General features: G+C 46.8%; 4 protein-coding genes across 7 annotated transcripts; 3 read left to right on the forward strand and 1 right to left on the reverse strand.

The window, feature by feature from the left end:
* The first annotated feature begins 708 nt into the window (after positions 1-708).
* On the forward strand, positions 709-21,956 carry Pif1A (PFTAIRE-interacting factor 1A). 4 transcript variants are annotated; one of them, XM_017234914.3, is made up of 12 exons: positions 709-1,205; positions 2,876-3,598; positions 3,977-4,208; positions 6,795-6,908; positions 7,219-7,485; positions 12,906-13,094; positions 13,169-13,270; positions 13,637-13,915; positions 15,072-15,224; positions 15,471-17,171; positions 17,228-17,326; positions 21,728-21,956. In XM_017234914.3, the coding sequence occupies exons 2-12, from the start codon at positions 3,021-3,023 to the stop codon at positions 21,740-21,742; spliced, it is 3,729 nt and encodes a 1,242-aa protein (XP_017090403.2). In that variant the 5' UTR covers positions 709-1,205; positions 2,876-3,020; the 3' UTR covers positions 21,743-21,956. The 4 variants fall into 4 exon arrangements, with proteins under 4 accessions (XP_017090403.2, XP_070137568.1, XP_070137569.1 ...); XM_070281467.1 differs by lacking the exon at positions 21,728-21,956 and having other exon boundaries at positions 17,228-18,615; XM_070281468.1 differs by lacking the exons at positions 6,795-6,908; positions 21,728-21,956 and having other exon boundaries at positions 17,228-18,615.
* Ir85a (Ionotropic receptor 85a) lies at positions 4,222-6,246 on the reverse strand. Its single transcript, XM_017234870.2, has 3 exons — positions 5,966-6,246; positions 4,748-5,908; positions 4,222-4,693 (listed from the first exon to the last, which is right to left on the reverse strand). The coding sequence occupies exons 1-3, from the start codon at positions 6,211-6,213 to the stop codon at positions 4,222-4,224; spliced, it is 1,881 nt and encodes a 626-aa protein (XP_017090359.2). The 5' UTR covers positions 6,214-6,246.
* LOC108121021 (uncharacterized) lies at positions 19,004-19,688 on the forward strand. Its single transcript, XM_017234923.3, has one exon. It carries the CDS (start codon positions 19,087-19,089, stop codon positions 19,618-19,620), a length of 534 nt encoding a protein of 177 aa, XP_017090412.2. The 5' UTR covers positions 19,004-19,086; the 3' UTR covers positions 19,621-19,688.
* Positions 19,979-25,582, forward strand: Pif1B (PFTAIRE-interacting factor 1B). The gene is made up of 5 exons (XM_017234913.3): positions 19,979-20,708; positions 21,728-24,552; positions 24,611-24,688; positions 24,754-24,894; positions 24,950-25,582. Exons 1-5 carry the CDS (start codon positions 20,108-20,110, stop codon positions 25,232-25,234), a joined length of 3,930 nt encoding a protein of 1,309 aa, XP_017090402.2. The 5' UTR covers positions 19,979-20,107; the 3' UTR covers positions 25,235-25,582.
* The last annotated feature ends 6 nt before the right edge of the window (positions 25,583-25,588 follow it).

Genomic DNA, 25,588 nt, shown 5'->3' on the forward strand with positions numbered 1-25,588 from the left:
AACCCGACAACGATAAAACTAAATAATGAGTAAGTTAATGTGTAAATTTGAGCTATAAACGTATGCGATGGAATGAAATCTGAGCATGTTCTAATTGTGTCCATCATTCATGTCTAACCTGATGTTGAAAGTTGTACAAATTGGGGTTCATTTTTATCTTTTTTTGATGGTTTTCCATAAATAAATTAGTGAATAATATTTTGAGTAACAGAATAAAGTAAATAAAACTCTAAATAAGTTATTTTCATTTAAGCAACACAATAACTTTGGGGTTTCGAAAACTCTATTTTTAAAACTGATTAATGTAACAAAGTCAAAGGGCGCATTATCCTTTCGAAATAAAAATATTTCTACAGTCCTATTACTTGAAATGGCGCAACATTTTCCATATTAATAAGTACATATGTACTTTGTGAGGAAATTGTGTTTTTGTTATGAATAGGAGAAACAGAAGACCGCTGCTAATAGAATGACGCTTCCGGCTTCTCGGTCAGCCGTTCTTCTGGCACGCACAGCGGGTGAAGTTTTGCCACCCCCTCTCGAAATACTAACACAGGCGAATGCTTGGACTGCATCAATAAATGGCAAAGCTCTCTTTAATTAAATGGAAATGGAGGCAAATGAAAGAGCTTGTGAAAGCTCTCCCAATCGGTGCGAATCGGGTAAAGAGAGGGGTGTTAGTACAATCTTTAGTTTCTTCGCCATTATTTCATTCAGTCGGTGTCCGGCCGAAACGAAAGAATCTCTGCTAGCCCAGCAAACGAAATATTATTAGAATAATTTAATTAATTTAATCTGATTTAAACTAATTTAATCACTCCCTCCGAACTTAACTTATATTCGACTAACTGCGTGATTTTTACGAAACAAAGAACAAAGTGCGACGAACTTGGTGATTTATTCGATTTATGAAACGAATCAACGAAAATATATCCAAAAATATAGTGAATCAATTGTCGAAGAACTGCTCCACATACCGACAAAATTTCTAACATTGTGCGCGAAGAAAATAATAGAATATTAGCGTATTTACGTCATTGCACAAGTTACACTGCTAGAAACTGTGGTAAACAAGCAGTAAATGAACTGTTTACATTACAAAATCGTCGGAGTGAAGAGGAGTGAGTGAATATATACACAGTTTGTACTGACATCGGGGCATGCCAAACTTTGGTCGAATACGCCCTAGGATTTCAGAGCTAATGGTGCGTATACGTGATCTTCAATGAATCAGTCGGCGGGCGCAAAACCGAACTGTACATTCGACGTTTGTCCGACTCATCCGTCTCGTTTGGCAATATTTCGATATGAGAAATGTCAGAAAATATAAATAATTTAAGAGCAAAAAAGAAACTTTCATTTACCGATGTGAATGTTGGATGGAAATTGAGTGGGTGTCTTCAGTGGCATAAAACTCATCCAAGCCAAGCCGGTCACACCAAGGTTGTGATGTCACCATGTCGTGTGTCGGCGCGAAGCACTTTATTAAACAGATGACTGGGGGCAGAGGCTTTTAATAAAATTAATTTAAATGATACATACCATACTTTGCATCCAGGGACCTCTTTTTTTCCTTTATATGAATTTGAGTTAAAGCTTTCAACTCTTAGCCTTAAATATTAGTGTTTAGGGAACACTTAAGATCACATTGCATTCTCACCTTATGGGCGGCATGTTGGAAAAACAAATCAAATTCCAATAAAGCGGCAGAATGTTGCTAAGTACATACATCTGCTGTGCTATATATACAATATATGTATATATGTAGATCGCGGCCTTGATAACGATGATCGGGCAGTTCGTTCTGGGAGCATTTTATGAACTGAGGGTCTCGAATGTGCACCCCACAGAATATAGTACACGTATATGGATGCTTTGTTATAATCTTTCGAGCGGATGTGGGAGCAATGCAAAGAATTCTGCTCTATTTTAGCGAGGGGTGGGCAAGACGTTGCTGAATTACGGGCTTTTTGCGTGCAAAGAGCCCCTGCGGGTTCCGGAAAATACACACATGTCTCAAAGTTTCCACAATGGCGCACCCTATAACGTCACTGGGAACCGCCAATAGGGACCAGTTTATTTCGTAATCCCTGGGCACCTCTGCGTTTTTTCATTCATGTGTTCCCCATTCCATTGTGGAGAACGGAAAGTAAAAGCTCTTTCGAGAAAATCAATAATAGGTGCGATGGGGATACTTGTTGATTGGCTAGTGGCAGGCCACAGAAGAGCCCAGAAATCAATGGCGAAACAGAAGCCATAAAATCGCGCCAACAAAGGGGTCTTCCACGAAGAAGACTGGATGGGATATAAATCTTTTTTACATGTTTTTGTTTTAAACAAGTATGGAGTGTATATGAACTGAACATATATTATTTTAGAACATTTATCACTTGTCTCCTGTGGTATGGTAAAAGACGCTTTTTGAAATTTTCAGGGCCAAAAGCCTAAAATGGGAAATATGTACATAAATATACAAACATTTGTTGTTTTTTTTGCGTAACTTGTAGTCTGAACAAACAACGCGAGTCTTCCAATTTCTTATAATGATAGAAAAGTTTCTAAAAAATAGACAAAACACAGATGGACCCGCGAACAGGGTCTGGAGATTTGACTGAAAACTTTCGAGACTTAATTGCAATATATGACTATAATTTTCCAAGGAAATACTACATATAAAATGTGTAATAATATACTTGTACAGCTGGTCCCCTCATTTAATTCTATTAAAGTTGATGTACATAAGTAGATCATCAACAAGTTGCTATTTAATTGTATATGAGTTTTAATTGCTGATGAGTTGTTGGGGGACTTTGGTCTATACACTTTATATTTATTTCTTTTTTTTTAAACTTTTCTATTATTTTTATTATTTTAGATAGAGGACAATCCATGGATGACCTAGTGAAGTATAGCAGAGACTTTCGGTCGGACCACACCGCATATGAAAAACTTATAAAATAAGGAAAATAAAAACCAAATATAACGACGGCAACATTTTTATATACTAAAGTTACATAAAAATGGCTGATACCCAAACAAAAACGACCTCTAGCAAGGGATGCGACGGAAGCAGGACCGCCCACATCCTAGTGCCACACAATGGAACGTTGAAGCACAGGCCGGATCCTGGCTCCAAGTCCAATGAAAGCTTCCAGAGAGAAAAGGCGAGCAAACGCGATACTGAAGAATGGCAAGTTATAGCCAAAAACAAACTGAAGCGCAAGAAGAACCTGAGCGCCTCACTGACATCGGTTGGGGACACAGTGAATCAGGAGAAGCGCACCCGCATCGAGGGCATCCAATTGCACTGCCGCGGCAAGCTGCGGCCCAAGGACACGCAGTCCTTCGAGGATGTTAAGGTACTGCCTGCAGGATCCACAAAGTCTGCAGGAAAACACGAAAAAGAGCGCGAAAGAGAACGCCCTGTGATAATTGGGGGCGTGACTACAACAGCACCGCCCCAGCGGATCAAACGGAAGCTCCAGGAGAATCTGGACACCATTCAGAAACTAAACGCCCTCACTGAACAGCTTCGACTGGAGGTTAATGAACTCAAGTCGAATCTGATCACGGAACGAGGAGCAGTAAGAGCCCTGAGGTGAGAATACCTTTCTTCCAAGACTTTTATCTGGAAGCTATAGGAAGAAAGACTCTCTAGTAATTGTATATAGTAGTAAGATTATCAAAATTTAGGATCTAGAGTTCGACTTTGGAATACTCTCCTTTGTGTTTGGGGTCACCTCACTTAACCTCTACTTACACTATACGAAATTCGGAACACTTTTTTTTGTTAGATTTCTTTATATTTCAATTAAAAGATATAATTTTAGATTTCTTGGGAATTAACTTTGATCAAGAATAACCGTCATAGTTTTGGTTTTTCTAAGAATAAAAGCTTAAGGGTCTAATCTGAGCATTTTCTAAGAAACGACTAAATGAGCTTGTGTAATATTCACATCCATAATATCCATTTCAGGGCACAAAATGACGCGGATAGCCGCCGCTGGAAGAGTGAAGTCAAGAAGCTACAGCACACTTTAGAAGTTGCCAAGAAGAGCAATGGGCTAAAGAAACCCATCGAATCAGGACCGGAATCGAGCGGCACCTATGTGACCGCCGACGGCCTCATGAACTATGAAATCCAAAGACTGACTAACGAGATTGCCGTGCTTAAGGAAGCTAACCGAACAAAGGAGGAGAAGTCCCAGGTAAATAGTCACATTAGTGCCCCAATCCGCTCGTTGCGTGTTGCATGCCGCCGCCCGAGAGCTTATGCAATAGCTTTGCCAAGACCCTGCGCCAGTTGTGGGTCACGAGTTCTCCGAGCAGCACCATGCATGCCATTCCGATCCCCACCAGCCACAGTGAGAAGACGGCGTGAAAGTGCGCCAGCTTCAGGACAACTGGATCATCGCTGCTCCTTCCGCGCCTTCTATTCACAACCTTTGTTCCCGAGGTGATGAAAGCCGAGTTCATGATACGGTCCCAGTAGCGTTCGAAACCGAACTCATGGGAGCTCCGGATCAAGGAGTTCAGGAAGCCCAGGTAGGGCGATCCATAGGGCACAATGTACACGGCGTGGAAAGGCACCAGGCAGCTGTTCATCAGGTGGAATAGAGGGCGTCCCAGATGCATGTGTATCCGGTTGTTGACCTGAAAGCGGGCGATGTGGTATTTCTCCAGATAGGCGTAGCTGTTGATCAACAGAATTAGCAGAATGTTAAGAATAAAGGATCAACCCTCTTACTCCCGATTGTTGTTTTCCAGCATTTCGTATACCTCGGTGTCCGACATCACCCTCATCAGTTCCCGAATCCTAGCTTCGTGTTGGTGGCCCAGAGAAAGAAAGTGCTGGATGTGCTTCAGGTGTCTGGGGCGGATCAGAATGGGGTAGTGGGACTTTGCCAGGGCACTCAGGCCATTGATGTCCGGCAGATACGGCTGAAAGACCATCATGCTGGTCAGATTCCCCCTGAAGGCCGAGCAGATGAGCAGGCCGAAGTATAGCCAGAAGATTAGGAACAGCCTAGTGGCATGGTTTCGGGGAATGTTGGTCAGGGGCATGGTTAGAGCCCCGGCAAAAAGCTGCATCGGCACCCCACCCGCCCCCGACTGCAGTATGTAACAGAATATATTTCCGAGGATAACAGAAGCAAGAATAAGGCCCCAGACCAATGGGCCGAACGATCGAAATATGTTCCAGAAGGTGGGGGCCGGTTTTCCCTTGGGAACAATCACACAGAGATCATCGCGCATGTGGGACACGGTATTCTCGGCCAACTTCTTGAAAGTGTCGGGCACCAAGAAGCGTATGTTCATGGCCACGTCCACATATTCCTTGGAGACCTCCAGGAAGCAGATGTCCGAGCTGAGGTTGTGGTTATTGTAGGAGTGCGGCCGGGTAATCATCATGGTGGCGTTCAGCCTCTCGGCCAAATAGCTGGACAAAAGTCCATCGGTTCCAAGGATGATGCCCTGCCTAAAGAAGATCGCCCGCACATCGTCCTTGTAGATGCACATCCTAAGCGGCTTCCGCTGCATGTTGGGAATGGTTTTGGGAAAGAGCTTCGCCATTGTCGGCAGTCCGTCTGCTTCGTGTTCCACGGGAATCAAATAATTGTCCGTAAACGGATTATATCGGTACGCATGAAGGCGTTTATCCCGCCAGTACAGGATGACGATGTTCAGCAGCCAGATCTTCCAGAACTGCCGGAAACTGGCTCGCATCCACGCATCGGAAACTGTTTTGGCATCTCTGACGAGAAGGAATACGTGGGACAAGTGTTTGGCGGCTGATTTTTTACGGATGAGAGACAGTTCCAGGGGCTGTGAGATGTTCGTGATGATCATGGTCATATACATGAGGATTCCATCATCCTTGACGGCTTCAAGAGGCTTCAGTTGGTTCCTACCAAGTATATGAAGTAAATTATTTATCTCCAACCACTTCCATCTCTGGACCTACCTTAGGGAAATGTAGGATATGTTGCATTTGGTTACCTCTTGAAGAATCTGGCCCGTGTGTTGGTGGGAACTGACGTTCTCAAAGTACACGAACAGTACCTTGATCCGAGCCTTGCACAGAATCTCACTGACTTTGACCATCAGATGAGAACTCTTCTTGACTTTAACCCGTATCTGACTCTTACATGCCACGCCCGTCAGGACGAGGAGTAGAAGGATCACCAGCTGCTTCAGGCTCAGAATGGCCATGGCTAAGAAAACTGTTTGCCAATCCAATGGCACCTTTGTTTTTATACCCGTAACCCATTTCGATATGGCAATTTCACTAATGCTCGTCCTATCAGCGGAGGACGAAAGACAAATATTGTGCCATATCTTATACTCTATCCGACGAGACCTTTGAATTAATTGGTTTTTATGTTACCTACTTCCTATGAGCTTCATGTTGAGCATGGTTTATTGTTTTAACTAAACAAGATTTTCTTAATATTTGATATAAAAACTTTAAAACATTTGCTTTAAAACATGCCCTGGCTTTATGCGTTAGAAACTAATAATCTTATTTTTTAACCCCTATTATTGAGATAAAGCCGCAAGGGTAACAGAGTCTTCGACTTTTCCGAAGAGACCCATTTGTGCTTTCTTTTTTTCTACTATTCTGTGTGTTTTTTGTCCCGTTTGGCTAATGGATGTGGCAAGACCCCAGCGCTAATGCAAACTAACAGCATGGAATTGGATGTTTTAGCTCCTTGTCCCGCCCCATCGGGCGTTCCCCGCCAGGCGTACTGTTATTGGCAAAACGCGTATACGATTTTGACCATTTCTTGCAGATTATGGGGCAGGCTGATAGACTCAAGGCTGCCGATATGCGGCAATTGAAGAACGCGTACGAAAACCGATTGACTCACATACAGAAATCAGCCAAAATTGAAATAACACGTTTGGTAAGTTGTGCGTAGCGGCTGCTAACGGGTCACCAAATAAATAGGAGACCAGGGGGAATAAAGCGGTGGATGGAATGGAACCCAGCGGTTCATAAGCGGACTGACAACTTTTCATATTAAAATTCATACATGCAGTTTTTTAGGCAACAAAAAAAAAAAAGATACAAAAAAATCTACTTTTAAGTTTAAAAGTTATGGTAAATAATTTGAAAAGTTTGCAGAACCTTTGAGATTAAAAGAAGTCTTAAATCTTAATTATTTTGATTCAAATATCTTTTTAGTAATATCATCTTTTAATTTAAATTTCCAGCTAGAGGAAATCAAAACCAAAGAACGTAATATAGGACAACTGAAGAAGGACTTGTTGGCATTGCAGGGTCCCAAAAAACAAAAGCAGAATGAAGCCAAAATGCCAGCGACAACGAAACCCAAAACGAACCCCAACGAACCAGGCCAAAAGCCAAAGAAATCCACTACGAACCCGGCTAAAGCAGCAGGAGAAACAAAAGCTAAAAACGAACCAGATACAGATAAAGATTCACAAAATCCCATACGCCAGGCTCAAGTTACACCTGAGGTGAGTCTGTTTGGTCTTACTTTCTTGGTTTATTATTTTACAGGCTATAGTAGAGTGGAGTGGGGTGGTCTGGAGTGGGGCTGTAGCTGGAGCTATAGCAGGGGCTGGGGCAGCTCTTGAACTTGCAACGCCATGGCGGTAGATTTGAGGCTTGGGTTAAATGTTAAGAGCTCCGCCACTTGCAGATACAGATACAAATACAGATACAGAGAGACAGATACAGATTTAGATTCAGTTGCAGAGATGCAGATATAGTATCTGGCAGCTGCAGCCGGCTGTGTATCTGTATCTGTCGTGCACTGCGGTTATACACCATTGGCATGATCTATGATATAATTTTGCGTTAGTTATGAGAATGGCAACGGCAACAATCACAGCGTCGATAAGCGGTGGGCAAAATCGAAAAAAAAAAACCTGCTCGACTGAAACGTGAGCAACTGCAGCAATTGCAGCAGCGCAAGTGTTGCAAGTGGATTGCTGGTTCTCCGCCAAAGAGAGGTTCCGATATTTGGATGTACAAGGTGTATGTATATACATACATCCATGGCTATGTATGTATCGTGTGGTGTGGATCGTTTGGGGGAAGAGATAGAGCGAGAGCCGGTTTCTTTTTTGCACCACTCACTCACTTTCTCTCCCGATCCCGATCAAGTCGCTCGCATGAATGGCCCAGCGGATGGCCGTCAGTTGGGTTTTTAAGTTCGCTGTCGGCTGACGCAGGTGTCGCAGGTGCGCGCGCATTTCGGTTAACACCAGGGTTCAGTTCCAAACACTGAATCTGAATTTCGAGACAAGTGAAGTGCATAAATATCAAATCAAGGAAAAGGTGTTGTGAGTTCAACGAGTGCATAACTAGGTGAAATTCGCGGCTAATTCTACTGAAGAAGCGCTAATGAAATGCCAAGTGCATTGTCCGCTTTTCTATGCCAAAAAGCAAAGGAACCAAAAACCAAACATTGACAATAGCATGCCGCACATTTTGAGGGATACAGCTACAGATACAGATACACACTGGCGCGAACAATCGTTACTATTGAATTGGGTTTCGAACAGTAGGAAACGCGCTTTACCGTTTACGGTTCGTCTTTCACTTTTGCATTGTCTAACGCACACGAACCCATAATTTCGCCATTAGTTCGCACTGCAGATTAGTGGAAAATATGCCAAAAACGTTAAAAATTAATTTCCTTTCACACCGTGCATACCCCCATCCCAGTCTAGCCTACTCTCGTTCCGATCCAGTGAGCGAATTCGATTTTACAGTTCATTAATCGCGCCAGATAGTAATTGTTTTTATCGATGCCCCAAGTAGTCGAGAATTCGCTAGAGCTCCCACTGCCTTAGATACGACTTGGGGATCATCGAGCCGTGACAGCTCCATTCGCAGAATAGCTGATCGGATCGGCAGATCCACTTAATCCACTCTCGGATCTCGGCCAGTGCGCAAGTTTCTAGTAATCTAGCCATCATTTGCATGGCAAAGTGCAACATATCAAGAAATAAACACGGCATCAATAAACACACTGAAAGAATCGAGTATAGCTAGTTATTAGCTCTCATATTATTCTGATTCTTTCGAGTCTACATGAATCAATTGGCGCCCGTGCCATGTCCTACTCCACTCCCCAGCCCCCACCCGGAGAGTCTCTAGTGTGGACACCAACAATTGGGGTCAGTGAAAAGCTTTTAAAATGTTAACGCTATTTTAAATACGATATGTTGCTGTGACTATGACTGTGGTGGCCTGCGTGGATCTTGGCAAAAATATAGTCATCCCCGATCCCATCCCATCCCATCGCATCGCATCGCCAAACGACAGTAAAAGCGAGTGGGGCGATGGAGCCACTTCGGTGATGATGATGGTGATGGGGCAGATAATGATGATGTTGCTAAAACAAGACGCGGACGCTTCCAATATGCAAAGTAATCACAACACAAAAAGTGTGCAGACAAAAAATAAACGACATGGTAGAAAAAAGGGGTGTGTGTGAAATGGAAATGTGAACCATATGCAAATTACGAATCGTTTGGGCGAATGTGTCTATAAATTTCGATGTTTTTAGTGAAATTACCACGGTGAAAACTATTCGCTATATCCAAGAGATTCGACAAGAAAACTTGAAAACTGCGGTTAAATAGTTAATAGTTTCTTTTTTGTTTGCTAAACCACCCAAAAAAACACATACTTCATATGTGGGAATAATGCATAAACACCACGCCTGACAATGGATTACTACTATAACCGGAGAGATGTCAAGGTAATTGACCAATGCCCCCTTTCAGACCAAAAAGTATAAGCCATTAATTTGTTGCCACTTCTGGGAACATTTGTTACTCATTTTCGGCTCATACGATGCGCAGCCCATAACTAAGTGGTTTATTATGAGCTGTCGTTATGGAATGTCTCCATATATCTAATATAGAAGAGAAATACATTTATTTTTAGCTCCTATTAGTATCTCACACTCTACACTATCTTTAAATCTAATATAGTCCCTATAATCCCTTAATAGTCTTCCGAAACCCGACCTCCATTTAATACACTTTCGAAAGCCATTAAAAGAGCATTTCGGATGATTGTTTATCCATCCATCGGCTATATCAAAAGTTACTTCTGTCCGACATTTCTGCCACACAGCGTCGATAAAATTTTTGCTAATTTTTTATCCACAAAAGGGGCCATCGTCAAAATCAGTTGAGGCCGCAACGGATGAATAATTACCCTTTTGTGGTATCTTCGATCGAAAGGGAAAGGCCTCGGATATCTGGCGGCTATCGCCACAGTCGGGTTCCTCGGTTAATCCCCGGGTTCGCTGCGCGATATCGATGCAAATTATGCAGCAATGCATATATCTCTCCATATATATATGTCAACAGGGCCGACTAAATCCATTCATTAGTTCAATTAGCTTATCCCGGGAGGAGAGTTGCGCTTGGCTGGCCTCCTGATATACAATACAATATAATTCATTAGCGCATATAAACTTTCGCTTTCGCAAGATCAAATCAATGCTTCGCCTTTGTGCAGACACTGGTGTTACAATGCCAAATGCAAATACAAGAAAATTTATATACCAGACTACCTGGCAGGTTGGAAAATGTATGTCTGTATATAAGGCATCGCCGCCGATACCTTTTGATGGCTGCTGTTACACGTAATCGTCCACGGATCGGGGGAGTCGAACCCGGAACGTCGCCATCGCCATCGCTGTTGCCATTGCCGTTTTCCAGTTGCAAGTCTCCTCTCGCCTCTTGCAGATGCAGTGGCACCGATCGAAGTGAAACCTGTCTGCAGAAAGGAAAATCATTTCACACAATCACAATCACTTGGCCCGCGGCTTGTGCAAACAAACCGACATCGGAGCATAAACACACCTATATTGTTTGTATAGGTAACAGAGTATCTCCGTATCTGAGCATCTCAGTATCCGAGTATCTGAGTATCTGGGCGTATCGTATATGGCGCAGCAGGTTGGGACCGCTGACAGATTTACAAACAATCCATCGAGCGTTTGAAATCAACCCGATGGCGCATCTCCGTCTCGCAACGTCGGCGCTGCATTTAGCGCAATCTGCATACGTGATGAGTGGCTCCAATCTCGGCATCAATAGAGCCATCGAATAATCCCCCGGAATAATGTCTGAGGCTTACCTGCCTGAGCCTGAGCCTAGGCCTGGCTTGGCTTGGGTTGCTTAATCTGCGAGACACGTTGATCGGGTTCGTTAACCGGCGGCCGTTATGCAAAAAGTTCTTTTGGAATCGATCCAAGAAATTACCATAACTGTTACTTAGCTGGCAATCGGATGAAGCCCCGGGCGTCGATCTCGATCCCGGCTCACCAGCTCCCCAGCTCTCCGATAATTTCAATCAAAGACGTGCAGGCATGCGACACCAACGCCGCAGGCAATACTTCACCCACAAGCTCATACACACTCATACCGCCAACTCCATTTATGGCCCAGACCCTGGTCTGGCAAGCGCATAAGCTGGCCTACACAGGGAGAAATTCATTAAATTCGATTGAGTTTAACAAACTTCTTAATAGATCTTTTGAAATTATCAAAAATGTCAGACCTTTTGCCCAACTGCTGTGAGAACTTTGGAATGTTTTTGAAAAAAAGTGTTTATAGTTTATAAATAGTTCCTAAGTGTTAGATGTCTTTACTTCTATCTATTCTATTCTATTCTAAAAACAAGATATGAGTGTTAAAATGCTTGATAAGAATCCGCTTTAAGATGTTTTTCGAGTCCCCGAATGAATAATATTATTTCCGTATTAAGGCTTAAGGATATGTAGACCGTAGAAAAAAAGGCTTTTTTTTAAGTATAAGGATACTTTTATTGGAACTCTTAGTGATTGGAAAATAAAATATAATATATACGTTGTGTTGTTAAAAGTTTTTATTGAAAACTATTAAAATTTAACAATAAATTTTCATGTTTTTAGTGTTAATGAACAGCAATAAATATTATTGGTAGTGTAGTTGGTGGTGAAATGATTGAATTTAAATATTAAACAAAGCACTGCCGATTGGTCGTTGCACTGGCTCTGCCTACGTATGTACACCGGACTCTCTGGAAACTTTTTGGGTGATTGATTTATGATTTCTCCGGCCAGTACGCAAATACTCGCTGAGACCCATAAATTAGCATAATGCAGCATTATGCGTATAATAACACTGCTATTATGGGTGTTACATAAAGCATGGGATTGACTTGAAAGTAACACATAACTGGGCGTTGCTTGATTGGAAAGTGACTTGACGTTTCCAATTGGGTTTGGCTCGGATTTTCGAGTTAGAGGCTAATTAGTTGGCTAGATGGGGGAACGGATGGATGGTTGGATGGGGGGATGGCTTGAAAATCGTGATGGGACCCAGGGACAAGCAAAAACTGTTCAATGTTCGGCCCCCAATTGTTTTCACTGACGAGGTGCGTGGAGTTCGTGATTCACGACGACCAGGACTGGCTAGTACACGACGATGCCTTGGCCCAGCTTAGCCCACAATGCCACGCACCTATCTCGACCATGTCATTGAACCCCTTATGTAGGGGACCCATTGGGACGCATTGTTCGGATCCAAAGCAACCTGTCCATATAAATGATTTGGCGCTTTTTAGCGAAACGTGTGTCTGGGCCAAGAAATCAAGTCATAACTGTTAACACACATGTAAAGAGCACATAATAAAGCGGAGCGTTCGTTCTTTTATGTTCTGTTCTGTACTATTCTTTCTACACGAAGACCATTCTACCAAAGACCCAAGCCACGACCAGATAAAAAACAGATTCTTTTGTTAATTGCTTTGTCCGTTCTGGGCCAGGTCGGTCGAAGAAAGAAAACGTGAGAGAGAGAGTGCTGGAAAATGTAACTATGGCACGACATTTTCTAATTTTTCCATCGTCGTTTATTTCCCGCAGATAACCCAACTCAAGAACATTGAGCTAATCAACAATAAGAAAAATGCGCATAAATCAGCGCTCGAGATGCGCACAACTATGAAGAGCAGTCAGACGAATGGACTGGATGAGATGAGGGCCCCCAACGAGATGGGGGCCACCACCTGGATGACGACGCTGCTCGGCAGCCATCCGACAGCCAAGCCAAAGGTGAGTCACCATTAAGACCCAAGCTACTTCTCAGATACTGATTTCAAAAACCCTATCTTTAACCCTATCTTAAGGAACACAATTCGGACACGGACTCGGCCCTGTCCTCGGCCCCGCCCTCGATCAGCCCCCAGCCGCCGTCGAGTGGCTCGGACAGCGGTGTGATTTGGCAGACGGTAAGTGTTTTAAGATGGTTCTCGTTAAGAGGGTATACTAAGGGTAATGGCCTTTAATAAGAAATGATTTTTAAAACAAAAAGTAAACAAATGTTAAATGAAACCAAGTTTAAATAAAAATTAATTTCTTTAAACCCTTAAGACGAGTAATAAAAACTCTCTAGTTACCACCCGCTATTTCTGACCAATATTGTTTATTGGTAAAGTTTTTTTTCATAAAGGAGTAGTTGTTTAAAAAGTACAATGTTACAAGCTAGGAAAGTTTCGCTATTTATATAAAAATACATTTTTATACGTTTTCTAAAAACCAAGAATACAAATACAAGAGGTTTTGGGACATAATTGGAACCAATTTTCGTATTACAGCTGCAGGACCTAGAGAAACTACAGAAGGAAGCAGAAATGTACCAGAAGGAAAACGAGCGTCTGCAGGAAGAGGTGCATCTGCTGAAACAGGAGCTGGAGGGCGCGGAGCAGGCGGCCCGGGCCACCAGCATGAGCCAGAGCCAGCTCGGGGAGCAGACGCAGCGCGTCAAGGAGCTGGAGGAGGAGCGGACCCAGCTGTCCGACGAGTGCAGTGAGCTGCGCGAGCAGAATGAACTCCTCGAGTTTCGCATTCTCGAGCTGGAAGATGATAACGATAAGGTAAGACCCGATCCCGCGCAAAATCCCCCCACCAAAGCAAGAGGTAACCCACTCAAAGCCTGTTTGTGAAACCGCTCAAGCGAATGACTTACTTGGCGGTGGTTTATGAATGAATTGAGCCACTCATTCGAGACCGAGTTCGGCTCGAGCCGATCCCGCTCTTTTGGCCAGCTTCGGGTGCTGCAGTGGCTCAGTTTTGTTTGGCGTCTAAGTCAGTGCGGAAATTGTTTTGGTTTAACGGCAATACCAATCTCGATGTTTTCCAATTGAAATTGTTTCAGTGGGACATTCGCATTCGCAGTTAATGAGAAAATCATTACATTCAGTCGGTGTTATAAAATATTCAGGAATCTGTGGTACATTGTGGTATTATCTGTGGTTGGACACTCCGATGGTTAGTGACTCGGTTTTGTGGCATTATGTCACTTTTCATTTAATCTGAGCCTTCGACACACGCCTACCTCTTGGACTCTGGCCAAAAACGCAAATTGGTCTAGTAGTTGTTTTAGCCAAAAACCTACTTCTGGTCTATAAGCTATACTTATAAGGGAAGACCCTAAGTGGCTGCCATCTACGAGTCTTGTTATAGATATGAGTGTTTTGCCATTACTCATAAAACAAGCCAAATCGAGTATCGAGTCTTTGTTAGCTCCACACCTTGGCTGATGGCTATTGAAATGAGTGAAAAACAGGGTATTGGACGTGTAAGAAGGGTTGTATCAATCTAAAGAGATCCAAGGCCTTAGGATCTAAACAGATTATAATAAAAAACAGGACTAGCTCGTGCAATTTTAAATTTCTAAGATTTGAGGAGACTCTGGTAGAGCCTAAAGCCTAGATCTTCTCCAAAGGGTATATGGTAGTCGGAACTACTCTCTACTCACTGTTAATTTTGGTACGTTTAATTTTTAGAGCCGAACGCTCCGCCAGCAGTGTTAACTCGCACCCCGCACCACAAAGTCGTTCAGCTTGAAAATCCAATTCACTCACCTAATTGCAATAACCAAATGTAATTATACAAACAAGTGGAAGAGTGAAATTAGTTAGTTGGGGGCATGGTGTGCACTTTGAAGTGTCTGCAGCGGAGCATTAAGCACATCTTTTATAGCATAATATATATTTAAATATAAAATATTTTATTGTTACCTCTTCTCAGATGGAAAGTACCTGCGAGGGCCACTGTCAACGCCTGCAAACTATTTTAGAGAAAAGCTCCCAGACTTTGGAGGATCGGGAGAGACGGTGCCTTCAGCAGTTGATGCACTGCGTTCAGCAGCTGGACCTGGATTCAATGATGACAGGAGAACAGGTGGGTAAAATAAAACTATTATAGACAAGCCTAGGTAGCTCAGTCAAGTTTGTCAGTTGATCAGAGAACCCTAGACGTAGAATTATGCGAATAAGAACTCACAATATTATATATTTATTTAGATATATTGGTAGTCGAGCCACTTCCACAGATTTTCTTATTTTAACCACACTTTCCCAACCTTTTGATTATCGCGATCGGTATTGTCCGGCTAAAATTCAAGTTTTGTTTTATTCCCGTCCGTAGAACCCCACGGAAAGCCCACGAAGGCACCAACACAGCCAGCAGCAGCGGATTGTTGCCACCGTCCAGCCGTACAGCAACTGTGCCACGCCCACAGCCCCGCCCACGCCCAGCAAACGCCACTGCAGTCAGATAGCCTCGTGGCAGACCAGCAGCCTCAGTGAGAGCGGCGTCTTCGTCGAGTGCGACCTAACACCATCGAGCCAATCAATCTCGTCCAACCACCCCCACCTGCTGTTCTATCAGGAGCGGCTCGAGCAGCTCGAAGGAAAGCTCCAGATCTACGAGAGCACCGGGGAGACCCAGGCGCGCCTCCTGGCCCAGCGATTGCAAAAACAGCTGCTGCTGGAGAAGGAACTGAAGCATTTAACGGAGCGGGTGGAGCTGCTGACTGAGCAGAACGCCCTGTTGGACGAAGCCAAGTGCGAGTTCGAGGAGGCCGAAAACGATACACGGCTGCATCTGCAGCAAAACGAGGAGGAGCTAGAGGTCCTGCGCCAGCGCAACGTCGAACTGGTGTTCGACAAGGACGCCTTGAGCGCCAAGTACCAAGACTGCCGCGCCGAAGTTGTGATCCTTCGCGAGGATCTCGACGCTGCCGAGACCCAGTTGATGCACCTCCAGTTGGAGAAGAAACAAGCCAAGAAGGAACTGCAGGACTTCCGCAAATCGCTGCCATTGCTTCTGATCTGTCGCCTACTGGCCCTCGCCAAGATGGGCAATAGTCTGTCCTCGCCGGAAAATAGCCCCCGCCATCGCCTCTCCTCGGGCTACCACACATCCGCTGTAGAAGAGTCCAATGCAAAGATGGGAGCCTCTGACTTTGGTCTGAGCCCGAGCGGTTTCTCCGATCTTGGTGAGGGCCGAGATGTGCTGTATCTTAAGGAGGAGGTGAAGAGCCTGCGCAGCCAGCTCAAGGAGCTCAATGCCCGGCACTACGAGGCCATGGAGACTGCCGACTCCCACTGGGTCGATCTGGAGCAGCAGTACAAGGAGCGGGAAGAAGCCTACCGCGGCAAGGAAACCAGCCTGAAGCAAAAGATAACCCAGCTGCAAGACTGCCTCAGGGACGACTCCCGGGCGGCGGCCGAAAAGATACAGCAGTTGGAGGAGGCGGAGCAAGGTCTCAAGACCTGCTTGGTGCGCCTGACGAAGGAGCACCGCGAATTGCTCGCCGAGAACCGATCGATGCAGTGCAGCTTGGAGAATGTAATGGCCAAGATGGAGGTGGAGGCGGAGTTCAAGGTGCCGCTCACTGAAGCCCTGGAGAGCGAGAAGAAACGCTGCCAGGCCCTGATGGATGACCTGACCTTTGCCAAGAAGATTCAGCAAAACACGGAGGATCAGCTGAGACAGGAGACAGACGCCCTGCGCACGCAGATTTTCGACATCAAGAAGGAGTACATGCACATAGAGGTGACCAACGGGGAGCTAAAGGAGGAGGTGGGCACGCTGGAGAACAAGATCCACCAGATGGAGGCGCAGCTGAAGGAGTCCGAGGAAAGGGCTCGCTGCCTGGAAGACGAGCTTCGCACCAAGGACGAGCAGTGCTTGTTAATGGAGCGGAAGTTTGGCGTCATTCCCGAAGGATTCAGCCTAGCCGATGAGCTTTACGACAGTCCAGCCAAGCGGGCCAAGAAGAATGAGATTCCAGATCTGCAGACAGCCAGTCAGGGATTGGGTTTGGCATTGCTGGACATCGAGGTAAGTCTGGATCAGCCAATATTTACGTATAGTTCTTTAATCGAAACTACTTCTAGCGCCGCGAGCTGGAACTTCCCACCCACAAGGACTTCCAGGCGATAGCGTGCAGTGTAAAGCATTTGGCGGACACCCTGCTCTCCCAGAGCCCGTCCGAGGTGAGTCTAGTTAAGAAAAAGGATGCGAACAAGGCCCTTCCTGCCCCCGAAGTAGAGGATAATAGCTGGGAAACGGCTCAAGGCACAGAAGAGTCACAGAGTGTAGTTGGCAACGAGCTGGTTGTGAGGGGCAAAGTAAGCGAACCAGGGGATACCAGTGTGAAGACCAGCTGGACCAGCATTAAGAAGTCCACCTCGCCAAGGCGATCGGAGGCGGGAAGTGCCAGCGAGACGAAGGTAGAACTTTTACAAATAACTGAAAAGAGCGCGGAGGACACTGAAGAAGACATCTCCAAGATTCCGTCGACACTGCGCCAGTTGATTTACGGAAACGCGCATCTGGAGCAGGAAGTGGAGCGTGAGAAGAAGAAAAAGCACCAAAGAAGCCATGTCGATAAAGACCAGAAGGAGGGCCGCTCCTCCCCGTACCGCGCCCAGCGCCTTATGTTGCGGCGCTTCATCTACAAACGGATGCATCGCTCACGTGTTCGTTTTGCAGCCGCCATCCGGCCTTTGGTCCAATCTCTCACACCCACTTCCTCGGTTAACAGCTTCCACTCGGCAGCGTCCGTCCACACGGTTCACTCGGCCAAATCCCATCTCTCCCTACACTCGCAGCACGCCGACGTCCGCGACATCGAGTGGGCGAGCTTGGAGAGCGCCTCGTTCACCCAAACGGATCAGGCGCAGATCCAGGAGCAGGGGATTCAAGTCTCGCCTGACTATTCCGAGCAGGAAGTGCAGGTGCGTCCGGAAACGGCGGAGTGCAGCTCGCAAGCGGACGTGGGTATAGAACAGCGCCTGCTTCTTATGCCGCTGCGCACCCGCTGCTTTGTGGAGCTCCTCCAGAATTCCGTGGATGGGTACTTCGATGTGGCGCCCTTCCGGGCCAAGCTCCTCCAGCTGTGGGAGGGCGGCGAGGACTTCCGTGAACACCTCGAGCTGCTTCAGGACATGTGGACGGAGAAGCAGCACCCAGAGTCTGTGGAAAGCTATGAAGGCTTTGTGGCGGCTCTGGACTGCGTCAGGAGCTTGAAGCTGGCCCTCAAGCCCGTCTTGTCGGCATTGCTGGAAGAGATCGAGCAGAGGATCAATGCACGTCTAGTCCTGTATCACAACCAGAAAATGGAGTCGGAATTCGGTTGCACCATCTACTATCCCGTGAAGCGACCAAACTCGTTTTATTTCACCGACTCCTCCTCGTAGACAGTCGAGTGGCGTCCCTCATCTGATCCTCATCTGAATGTGATTGCTCTAAGATAAAAGAAAATTACAGAGTAATTGATTGTCCATTGAATAACGGCTTTAAAGGGGGTTATCCTAGAGAGTATTCCTATAGCTACTTATTAAAGGGGGTTTCTAAATGGTGCAGACCCACCATCAGGTTATATAGTAGAAAATAGTAGAACCTAAACTATTTTAGGAAGCCCAATGCGTATTTCCGGCTGTGATTATTAGGGTACGATGTAGATGTAGATACGATGTTGGTATGCTATTCATCGTAAAAAGTGGAACCAAGTCAAGGACTACCATTACTATCCGATTATCAATGTCTTCAAAAGATAATGACTAAAGAGGTAACCCTATCGAATAAACCTATACAAAGTATCATATCTATGATGGGAATATCCCCTGAAATTTGTATCTCAATATAGACATCAGTTCTTCCGAGATTTTCGATTCATCCACTACATTTATTAGTTTTTTGAGATTGTTTAGTATATTCTTGGATTTGTCAAAATTCGTACTGATAGAACAATATGTTTAGAGCGACTGAGGGCGAAGACACCTTCTACGATTGCCTTAGCGACGACGAGGAGGTTGTCGAGGAGCAAGAAATGGCCCACGGGGACGCCGTGGTTTGTAAGCGGGCGCCCCGCTTTGACGATCCGGTGGAGATTCGTGCCGTTCTGGAGCGAGCAGCCATTGCCACCCAGCAGCTTCTGCGCTGCTACGGAGGCGCCGAATGCCCGGCCCCCCGACCATCAATGACGCGATTCTACCCAGCCACCCTGGAGTTGAGCGCCCGCCTGCACACCGATGATCTGTGTCCCTGCCCCAAGGAGAGGCAGTGCAAGCTGCGCGGCGACCCCGTGACACTCAAGCTACCCATTGAGCTGAACCCGGAGAGTGGTCAAGTGAAGGTGAACATATTTCAGCCCAAGTCGATGGGAACGGTTTGTGGATGCAATGCACCCGTCGGAGACAGGAGGAAGCGGCGATCCATCAATCGCAGTGTCCGTTGGTCCGCCAAGGACGAAATGTGCAGCAACTGCTTCAAGAATCGTTTTTAGAATTGAAAAAGATAGATATCTTCTGTCCCTTTGATGTCCTCATAGTAAAGGTTTCTGGAAATTTAAAAGATATATATTCTCATTGGAAAGGGTTTGAGGTTTAAAGAGCCTTTTTGGGAGGTTAATTCTGCTTAAGAATGGGTCTTTGGCATCCAGGACTCTACTTCAAGAAGAGAAGATATCTAGAATAAAGTACCATGAGTATATAGTTGTAATTACAAAGTATAGCTTTTCAAGGATAAAGTTTGAATTGTATATATATATACAATGTATCATGCACCTATCCATCATAAAGCACAAATACCTGATTGAATGATTGAATCATAGTCGACTGGAAACGAAAGCTGTCAATTTTCTAGGGAAAGCCTAGAATTAGTTTCATTTTTTAGGATATCTCGAGCAGGAAACACACACCTTAAAAATTTCATGTAAGTGCGTTACTTGCATTTGGAAAAAAGAGTACGAACGACCGGTTCGTCGAAGCGCCATGAACGAGGATCAAGTCATTACTCCCGCCGTAGAAAGCGAGGAGCACCTAGCCTCTTTGCGGGACCGCATTGTCGAGCAAGGCAGCAATGCTACATCTCGCGTGGTGCGCACTGTGGACTCCACTCGCCTGCTCTTTATGGGCAGCCATTTCCAGCATGGGCGTTGCGACCAGGACGTATTCTATGACTGCCAGAGCAACGGGGATGACTCTCCGCGGGGGGGCCCCAGTGCTACGAGCCGCAGTGCCACGAGCAAGTGCCGGCTCGACGATCCCGCGGCCATCAGGCAAGCCCTGGAGCGAGCGGCCAATGCCACAAACACGTTGCTCAAGAACTTTGACAACTCTGGTGGCTGGAACAATCCCTGTGCCGTGACTCTGGAGATCACTGCCCGTCTGGTTGATCCGAAGAAGTCGCGCTCGGGATGCCCATTGCACGGAAAACCGGTCACAGTTCAGATGCCGCTGCAGTTCAATCCGCAAGGCGGCGGGAAACTAACAACCTGCCAGAAGAGGGAGATGCCCCGACCCCGTCACCAGACCAGCGGTTCTATATGCGAATGCCGGACCGGTGCCCCGAAGGCTAAGAAGCCCTGCCCAGGTAATTCCGCCAGCGAACAACAGATCTTCCAGTACGAGTCACACGTTTCCCGCTCCAACGTCTCCGCGTACATGGGCAGTTGTGGCGACTCCACCATCCAATGTAGTCACGTCTGCCCAAACCGCTTCGATGAGGAGGCACGTGAGGTTATATCCATTTCCTACCTTACTGTTCCCGAAACCAACCAGATTTGGGAGGAGGAGGAGGAGCCGCCATTACCACCTCCAGAGATAAAGGAGCCTCAGGAGGAAGAGAAAATCGAGGAAGATGTAAGAATTGTAATCCCACCCCCGGAGGAAACTTTAACGGACGAGTCCGACACCGAGTCAGTGGAATCTGTTGAAACGGTGGTTCCTTTGGACGAGGCTGAGTCGGATATTGCAGCACCAAGCGGCAAAAAGTACTACATGGTCCGACCTCAGAACAAGGAATTCTCCAACTGCTCGCCCTGTCGCTTCGATCCAAGTCCGATTATGGACGAGGACGGGAATGTATTTTGCCCCGGGAACTGTGGCTGCTGCATGTGTCCGTGGAAACGTCGTGTCTTCGAGGAGAACCGGGAACACATCAACGTGAAGGTCTGCCGCTGCGTGCAGCGCGGCACAGTCTTCACCAAGTTCGAGGACCGGGAAACCTGCAGCCAGGCCTCCTACTTCGATTTTTGTCCGTGTCGGGAGAAGGCCGAGGCCAAGTTCCTGGAACTGTATCACAATGAGATGTGGTCCGCGCCGGACAACACTCGTGGCCGTGAGATTCAGTTGTCGGAGATAAAAGAGCTCCAAGTACCATTGCGCCAATACGAATAAAGTGTGTGTGTTTGCCCATCACATCGAGTGTGTATTCTGCGGGGGAATCTACGATGTGCTTCAGGAAGTCGCTCTTGATCGAGTTGGTTTCGGCAGCGGATCATCGATTATCCATTTATAATCCCTATATATGTCTTTAGTTATTTAGATTTAAGAAGCTTAGCTTTTGAGTTCATCTCTCTAACTCAATGTCCTCTTTTCCTCCATTTCCAGAATGCCCGGCTCTGATGTATATGCAGGACGAGCAACCAACCGGAAGCGACCCCAACTCCCGCGCCCAACAAACCGAAACATCCCACCTGAGAGACCACTGGAAGCCAAAAGCATCGTCCCAGGCCTCGGCCATGGACATGGACGATCCTCTCGCCAAGCCCTCACAGACGGAGGCCTCCTTCCTGAGGGAACATCACACGCCAAAGTACGGTCGATCGGAGACGGACACCACAAATAAGGGATTATCCGTATCCGGATGCCAGTGCTCTACTCGATCCAAGTCCGCCGATCCACCGCCAGTTAAAAGCCCCATATGTGTCTGCGACCGACGCGCTCAGCCACAACCGTGTGAAGTAGTCGAGCCACCACCTCCAGCCTCTTGCAGCTGCAAGAAGGGCTCCAAAGCCAAGTCATGCGGATCCTTTAAGTCTGCGGTGTCCACATGCACAAAGGAGATCCTGAAACCCTGCTCTGGCGCCAGTGGCAGCCAACCCTCCTACTGGCCGCATCAAAGCAACATAGTCTCAAGTGCACAGGTCAGGAGCGATAACTCAAAGGCCACCCAAGGAGCCTTATCTTCCTGCAGCTGCAATCCCCCCGAAGAACCCAAGCCGGACCCGTGCTCATCAAGAACCAATCCATGCACCTCCAAGAGTCAACCCAATATAGCAGATCAGGTGTACCTAAGCGGAGTGACCTGGTTGTCCGCTCTAAGAGATGCCGATGACATAAATTCGCTACCCGAGCCACCCAAGGCTCCTTGCCCGGCACTGGTCTTTACCGACACAGCAGCTCAGACATCCCGGGCCGCATCGTCAGCCTCTTGTCCGCAAAGCCGCTACTACAACCCCAGCATCGAGACCAAAGAAAGTGGTCCGAGATCAGGACACCCTTGCAATCAGCCATCCTTTGGGGTGGACGAGGAGACATCGGCAACGACCAGGTCACGCTCGATAGTGGGCAAGATCACCTGCCTGTGCGGCTCAAATGAGCAGCCAACTGTGGATTGCTGTACCGATCAAAGTCAGCAGCGGACGCAAGAGCTCAGCTTTAATCCATGCCCCTCGGCGAGAATACAGCACTCATCCGGCTTCAAAGATTACATCAGTGAAGAGTCAGGTCCTTCCCAGAAGGCACCCTCGAAGAAAGTGAGCGTCCGTGAGGAGGAACAATTCTGCGACTGTAATTCGAACGAGTCAATCCATAAAGCCTCCGCAGCATCTTGTCGGGATGATATCTCGGTATGCTGCGACGAGGCGAAGTCAGATCTCTTGGAGACAAAGTCCTGCTGTGAGGACGAGAAGTCAGCTTGTACCGAGCAACCGTCCGACTGTATTGTGACCAGTCTGAAAACGCACCGGAGCCTTTCCGGTGGCAGTTGCATGTGCGGCAATGGAGATGATCCTCCTGTCCCCCCTGGCGACCTGTCCCAGTCGGCGTGCGTCTTAAAGGACTGTAAGTGCTATGTGAAGACCTCCAAGTACGACATGTCCATGCAGGGCTCCTACAACCCATCGAAGCAGACAGAAGAAATGTGCAGCTGCAACGAAGGCACTGGCTTCCAGACACCGGAGGATGCCTGCGGACTGATCAAGAATATGTGTGCTTCACGAAAGGAACGAGTCCTGGGACTCCTCGATCAGCTAAACCGTCCCAGCTGTGATTGTGGCGTGAGCCGTGCCACCCTTATACAGCAGCTTTTCCGAGAGATTACTCTGCTTCTCCGCTCGGAAAAGGAGTCCGCTGTGGCACCGGCGGACGAGCCCTCCCCTCCCGAGGTGGAATTCGAAGATTGCTGCGCCACCCAGCACGAGCGTGGAGGTGAATCTCCGCCGAAGAAGGTCAAGACCAAGGCGGAGCTGCGACGAGAGGAGTGCTTCGAGGCCTTGGAGGAGTATGTCCGGAAGTGTTATCTGCCCCGATCACCGCCACCAATTCCGCAGCGAGACATTTACGATTTCGAGCCTGATCCCGAGTTCTGTCCCGATGGTATTCAAATGGATCCAACACAGCTGTTTAAAGATCCTAAAGATAAATTTCTCGATATTGGCGATACACGCACCTGCGATGGAAACCCACCCGATTGTGGCGCTCCGCAGTCCCCACGAGGCTCTGCGTCGCAAAAGACTCCCATGATGCTCGATGGGGAGATGTACCAAGACTGCAGGGGATATGATGAAAAGGATCCACCTTGCCAATCAAAAGCTCCTCAGGATTCGGAGGACAGCACTTGCCCAGGTGCAGGTGATGAAGACGATCTGCCATGTCCTTGCAATCCTCCGGACTTTTGCACCAAACTTAGAGCTTTCTATATGAGTAAAAAGAAGTTGATGACTGGGGGTGCCGAGATGGACGAAAATGCCGCTAGCACATACCAGTTCCTTAAAAATCTCTGCTCACGGGGGGAGCAGGCGCAGGATGTACTTCCAGCCGAGCCACTGCCGCCCGAAATCCGAAGTCTGTGCGAGGATCTTCTGAGGCAGGCCCTCAAGGAATGCAATGTCTGTGAAGATACCGATGGGGGCGGAAGTGGTGATGCGAGTGGAGGGGTGGATGGAGGTAAAGGGGAAAAGCCGTGCGACGTGGATGAGGAAGAATTCGACGGACGTGTCGGACATGGTGGAGATGGCGGCCATGGCGTAGTTTTATCGGCATTCCCCGAAGAAAGTCCATCTGACGGCGAGGAGGACGCTCCTTATAAGGGCGATGGTGACCCGGGCCCGGGATGCCTTTGTTGCCACTGTCGCGCCCTCATCTGCGACGACGAGTGCAAGACGGTCGCCAAGACCCTGCGCTCGGCGATGTGCGATCCTCTCTGTGAAATGGTGTGTATTTAAGTCCTGCCTTGTAATTGAATCGATTTGAAACCATTATCTATCTCAGAAATACTTTATTGACTCGATGATCGTGGATCTGCATGCCATGGATTGTGTCCTGGGTGAGAAAAAAGCAAAGCCCAAGGTAACTATCTTCTAACGATTCTTAGCACTTATACATAGTAATCCATAATTCCCTTTAATCCTTAGGACGTGAAAGCAAATGATGCTTCAAATGCCGGGCCGGGTGACAGTTTTCCAGTTACTATCAACGCCGTTTCCAGTTTGGGATGCTCGGCTCTCTACGTCCGGTGGGAGGTTGCAGACTGTCGCGCTATAGCAGGATACGAGGTGAGCTCTCCCCCACTTTCCTTACAAAACCCTATTTAACCCTGCTCTTTCCCAGATTTACGTGGATGGACATTTGACGAATAGATTCTACAGTTTCCGGCATCAGGCTGGAGTGATTACCAACATAGATGTGACGAACCCGCACCATATCGTGCTGCGTGCCCAGGCAGTGGGTCAGGACTTTCCAGGGGAATGCGATGGAGTTCCCAGCCAGTGTGCCTGTAAGGCGGTTGCCACTACACATCCAGAGCTGGCGGCCGGAGCCGAGAGGCCTTGGACGCCCTCTGTCTACTACTACGATCCCAACAACGCCGAGCCGGGAGGCGTTCTACCGTGCTAGTCAAAAATCATAAATCGTATATCATCATTATCAAAGTTATCGGAACAAAGGAGCTGCGGATGTCAGCTCCCACACGTTTTAGAATGTACATAAATTTAAATAGGTTATGCAAACGTAGTGTTTGTAAGAGTTTACTTTGTTCAATAGCGACACATCTCGGCACTCGATAATCCGAATTGAAATTAATTGTATGTAGTGCTTTCCATAGTGCCTTAACTTGTAACCCTAGTCTGTAAGCAGAGAGCAGTGCCCTATGATGGAATTGAAGCATATTGATCCGTTCAGATGGAAGCTCCATGTTAAAACCAAAATTTATTTCAATAAATAATGAGTCTTTGATTCACAAAAATCACA

The sequence above is a fragment of the Drosophila bipectinata genome, chromosome 3R (assembly GCF_030179905.1).
Source record: "Drosophila bipectinata strain 14024-0381.07 chromosome 3R, DbipHiC1v2, whole genome shotgun sequence".
Classification (NCBI taxonomy): domain Eukaryota; kingdom Metazoa; phylum Arthropoda; class Insecta; order Diptera; family Drosophilidae; genus Drosophila; species Drosophila bipectinata.

Coding starts and splice junctions, on each gene's coding strand:
- Pif1A (XM_070281467.1), top strand. CDS start 3,021: ATGGCTGATACCCAAACAAAAACGACCTCTAGCAAGGGATGCGACGGA. Junction 3,599..3,976: donor GGAGCAGTAAGAGCCCTGAG/GTGAGAATACCT, acceptor TATCCATTTCAG/GGCACAAAATGACGCGGATA. Junction 6,909..7,218: donor AAATTGAAATAACACGTTTG/GTAAGTTGTGCG, acceptor TTAAATTTCCAG/CTAGAGGAAATCAAAACCAA.
- Ir85a (XM_017234870.2), bottom strand. CDS start 6,213: ATGGCCATTCTGAGCCTGAAGCAGCTGGTGATCCTTCTACTCCTCGTC. Junction 5,909..5,965: donor ATATCCTACATTTCCCTAAG/GTAGGTCCAGAG, acceptor TATACTTGGTAG/GAACCAACTGAAGCCTCTTG. Junction 4,694..4,747: donor CTGGAAAACAACAATCGGGA/GTAAGAGGGTTG, acceptor GTTGATCAACAG/CTACGCCTATCTGGAGAAAT.
- LOC108121021 (XM_017234923.3), top strand. CDS start 19,087: ATGTTTAGAGCGACTGAGGGCGAAGACACCTTCTACGATTGCCTTAGC.
- Pif1B (XM_017234913.3), top strand. CDS start 20,108: ATGAACGAGGATCAAGTCATTACTCCCGCCGTAGAAAGCGAGGAGCAC. Junction 24,689..24,753: donor AGAAAAAAGCAAAGCCCAAG/GTAACTATCTTC, acceptor TTTAATCCTTAG/GACGTGAAAGCAAATGATGC. Junction 24,895..24,949: donor GCGCTATAGCAGGATACGAG/GTGAGCTCTCCC, acceptor GCTCTTTCCCAG/ATTTACGTGGATGGACATTT.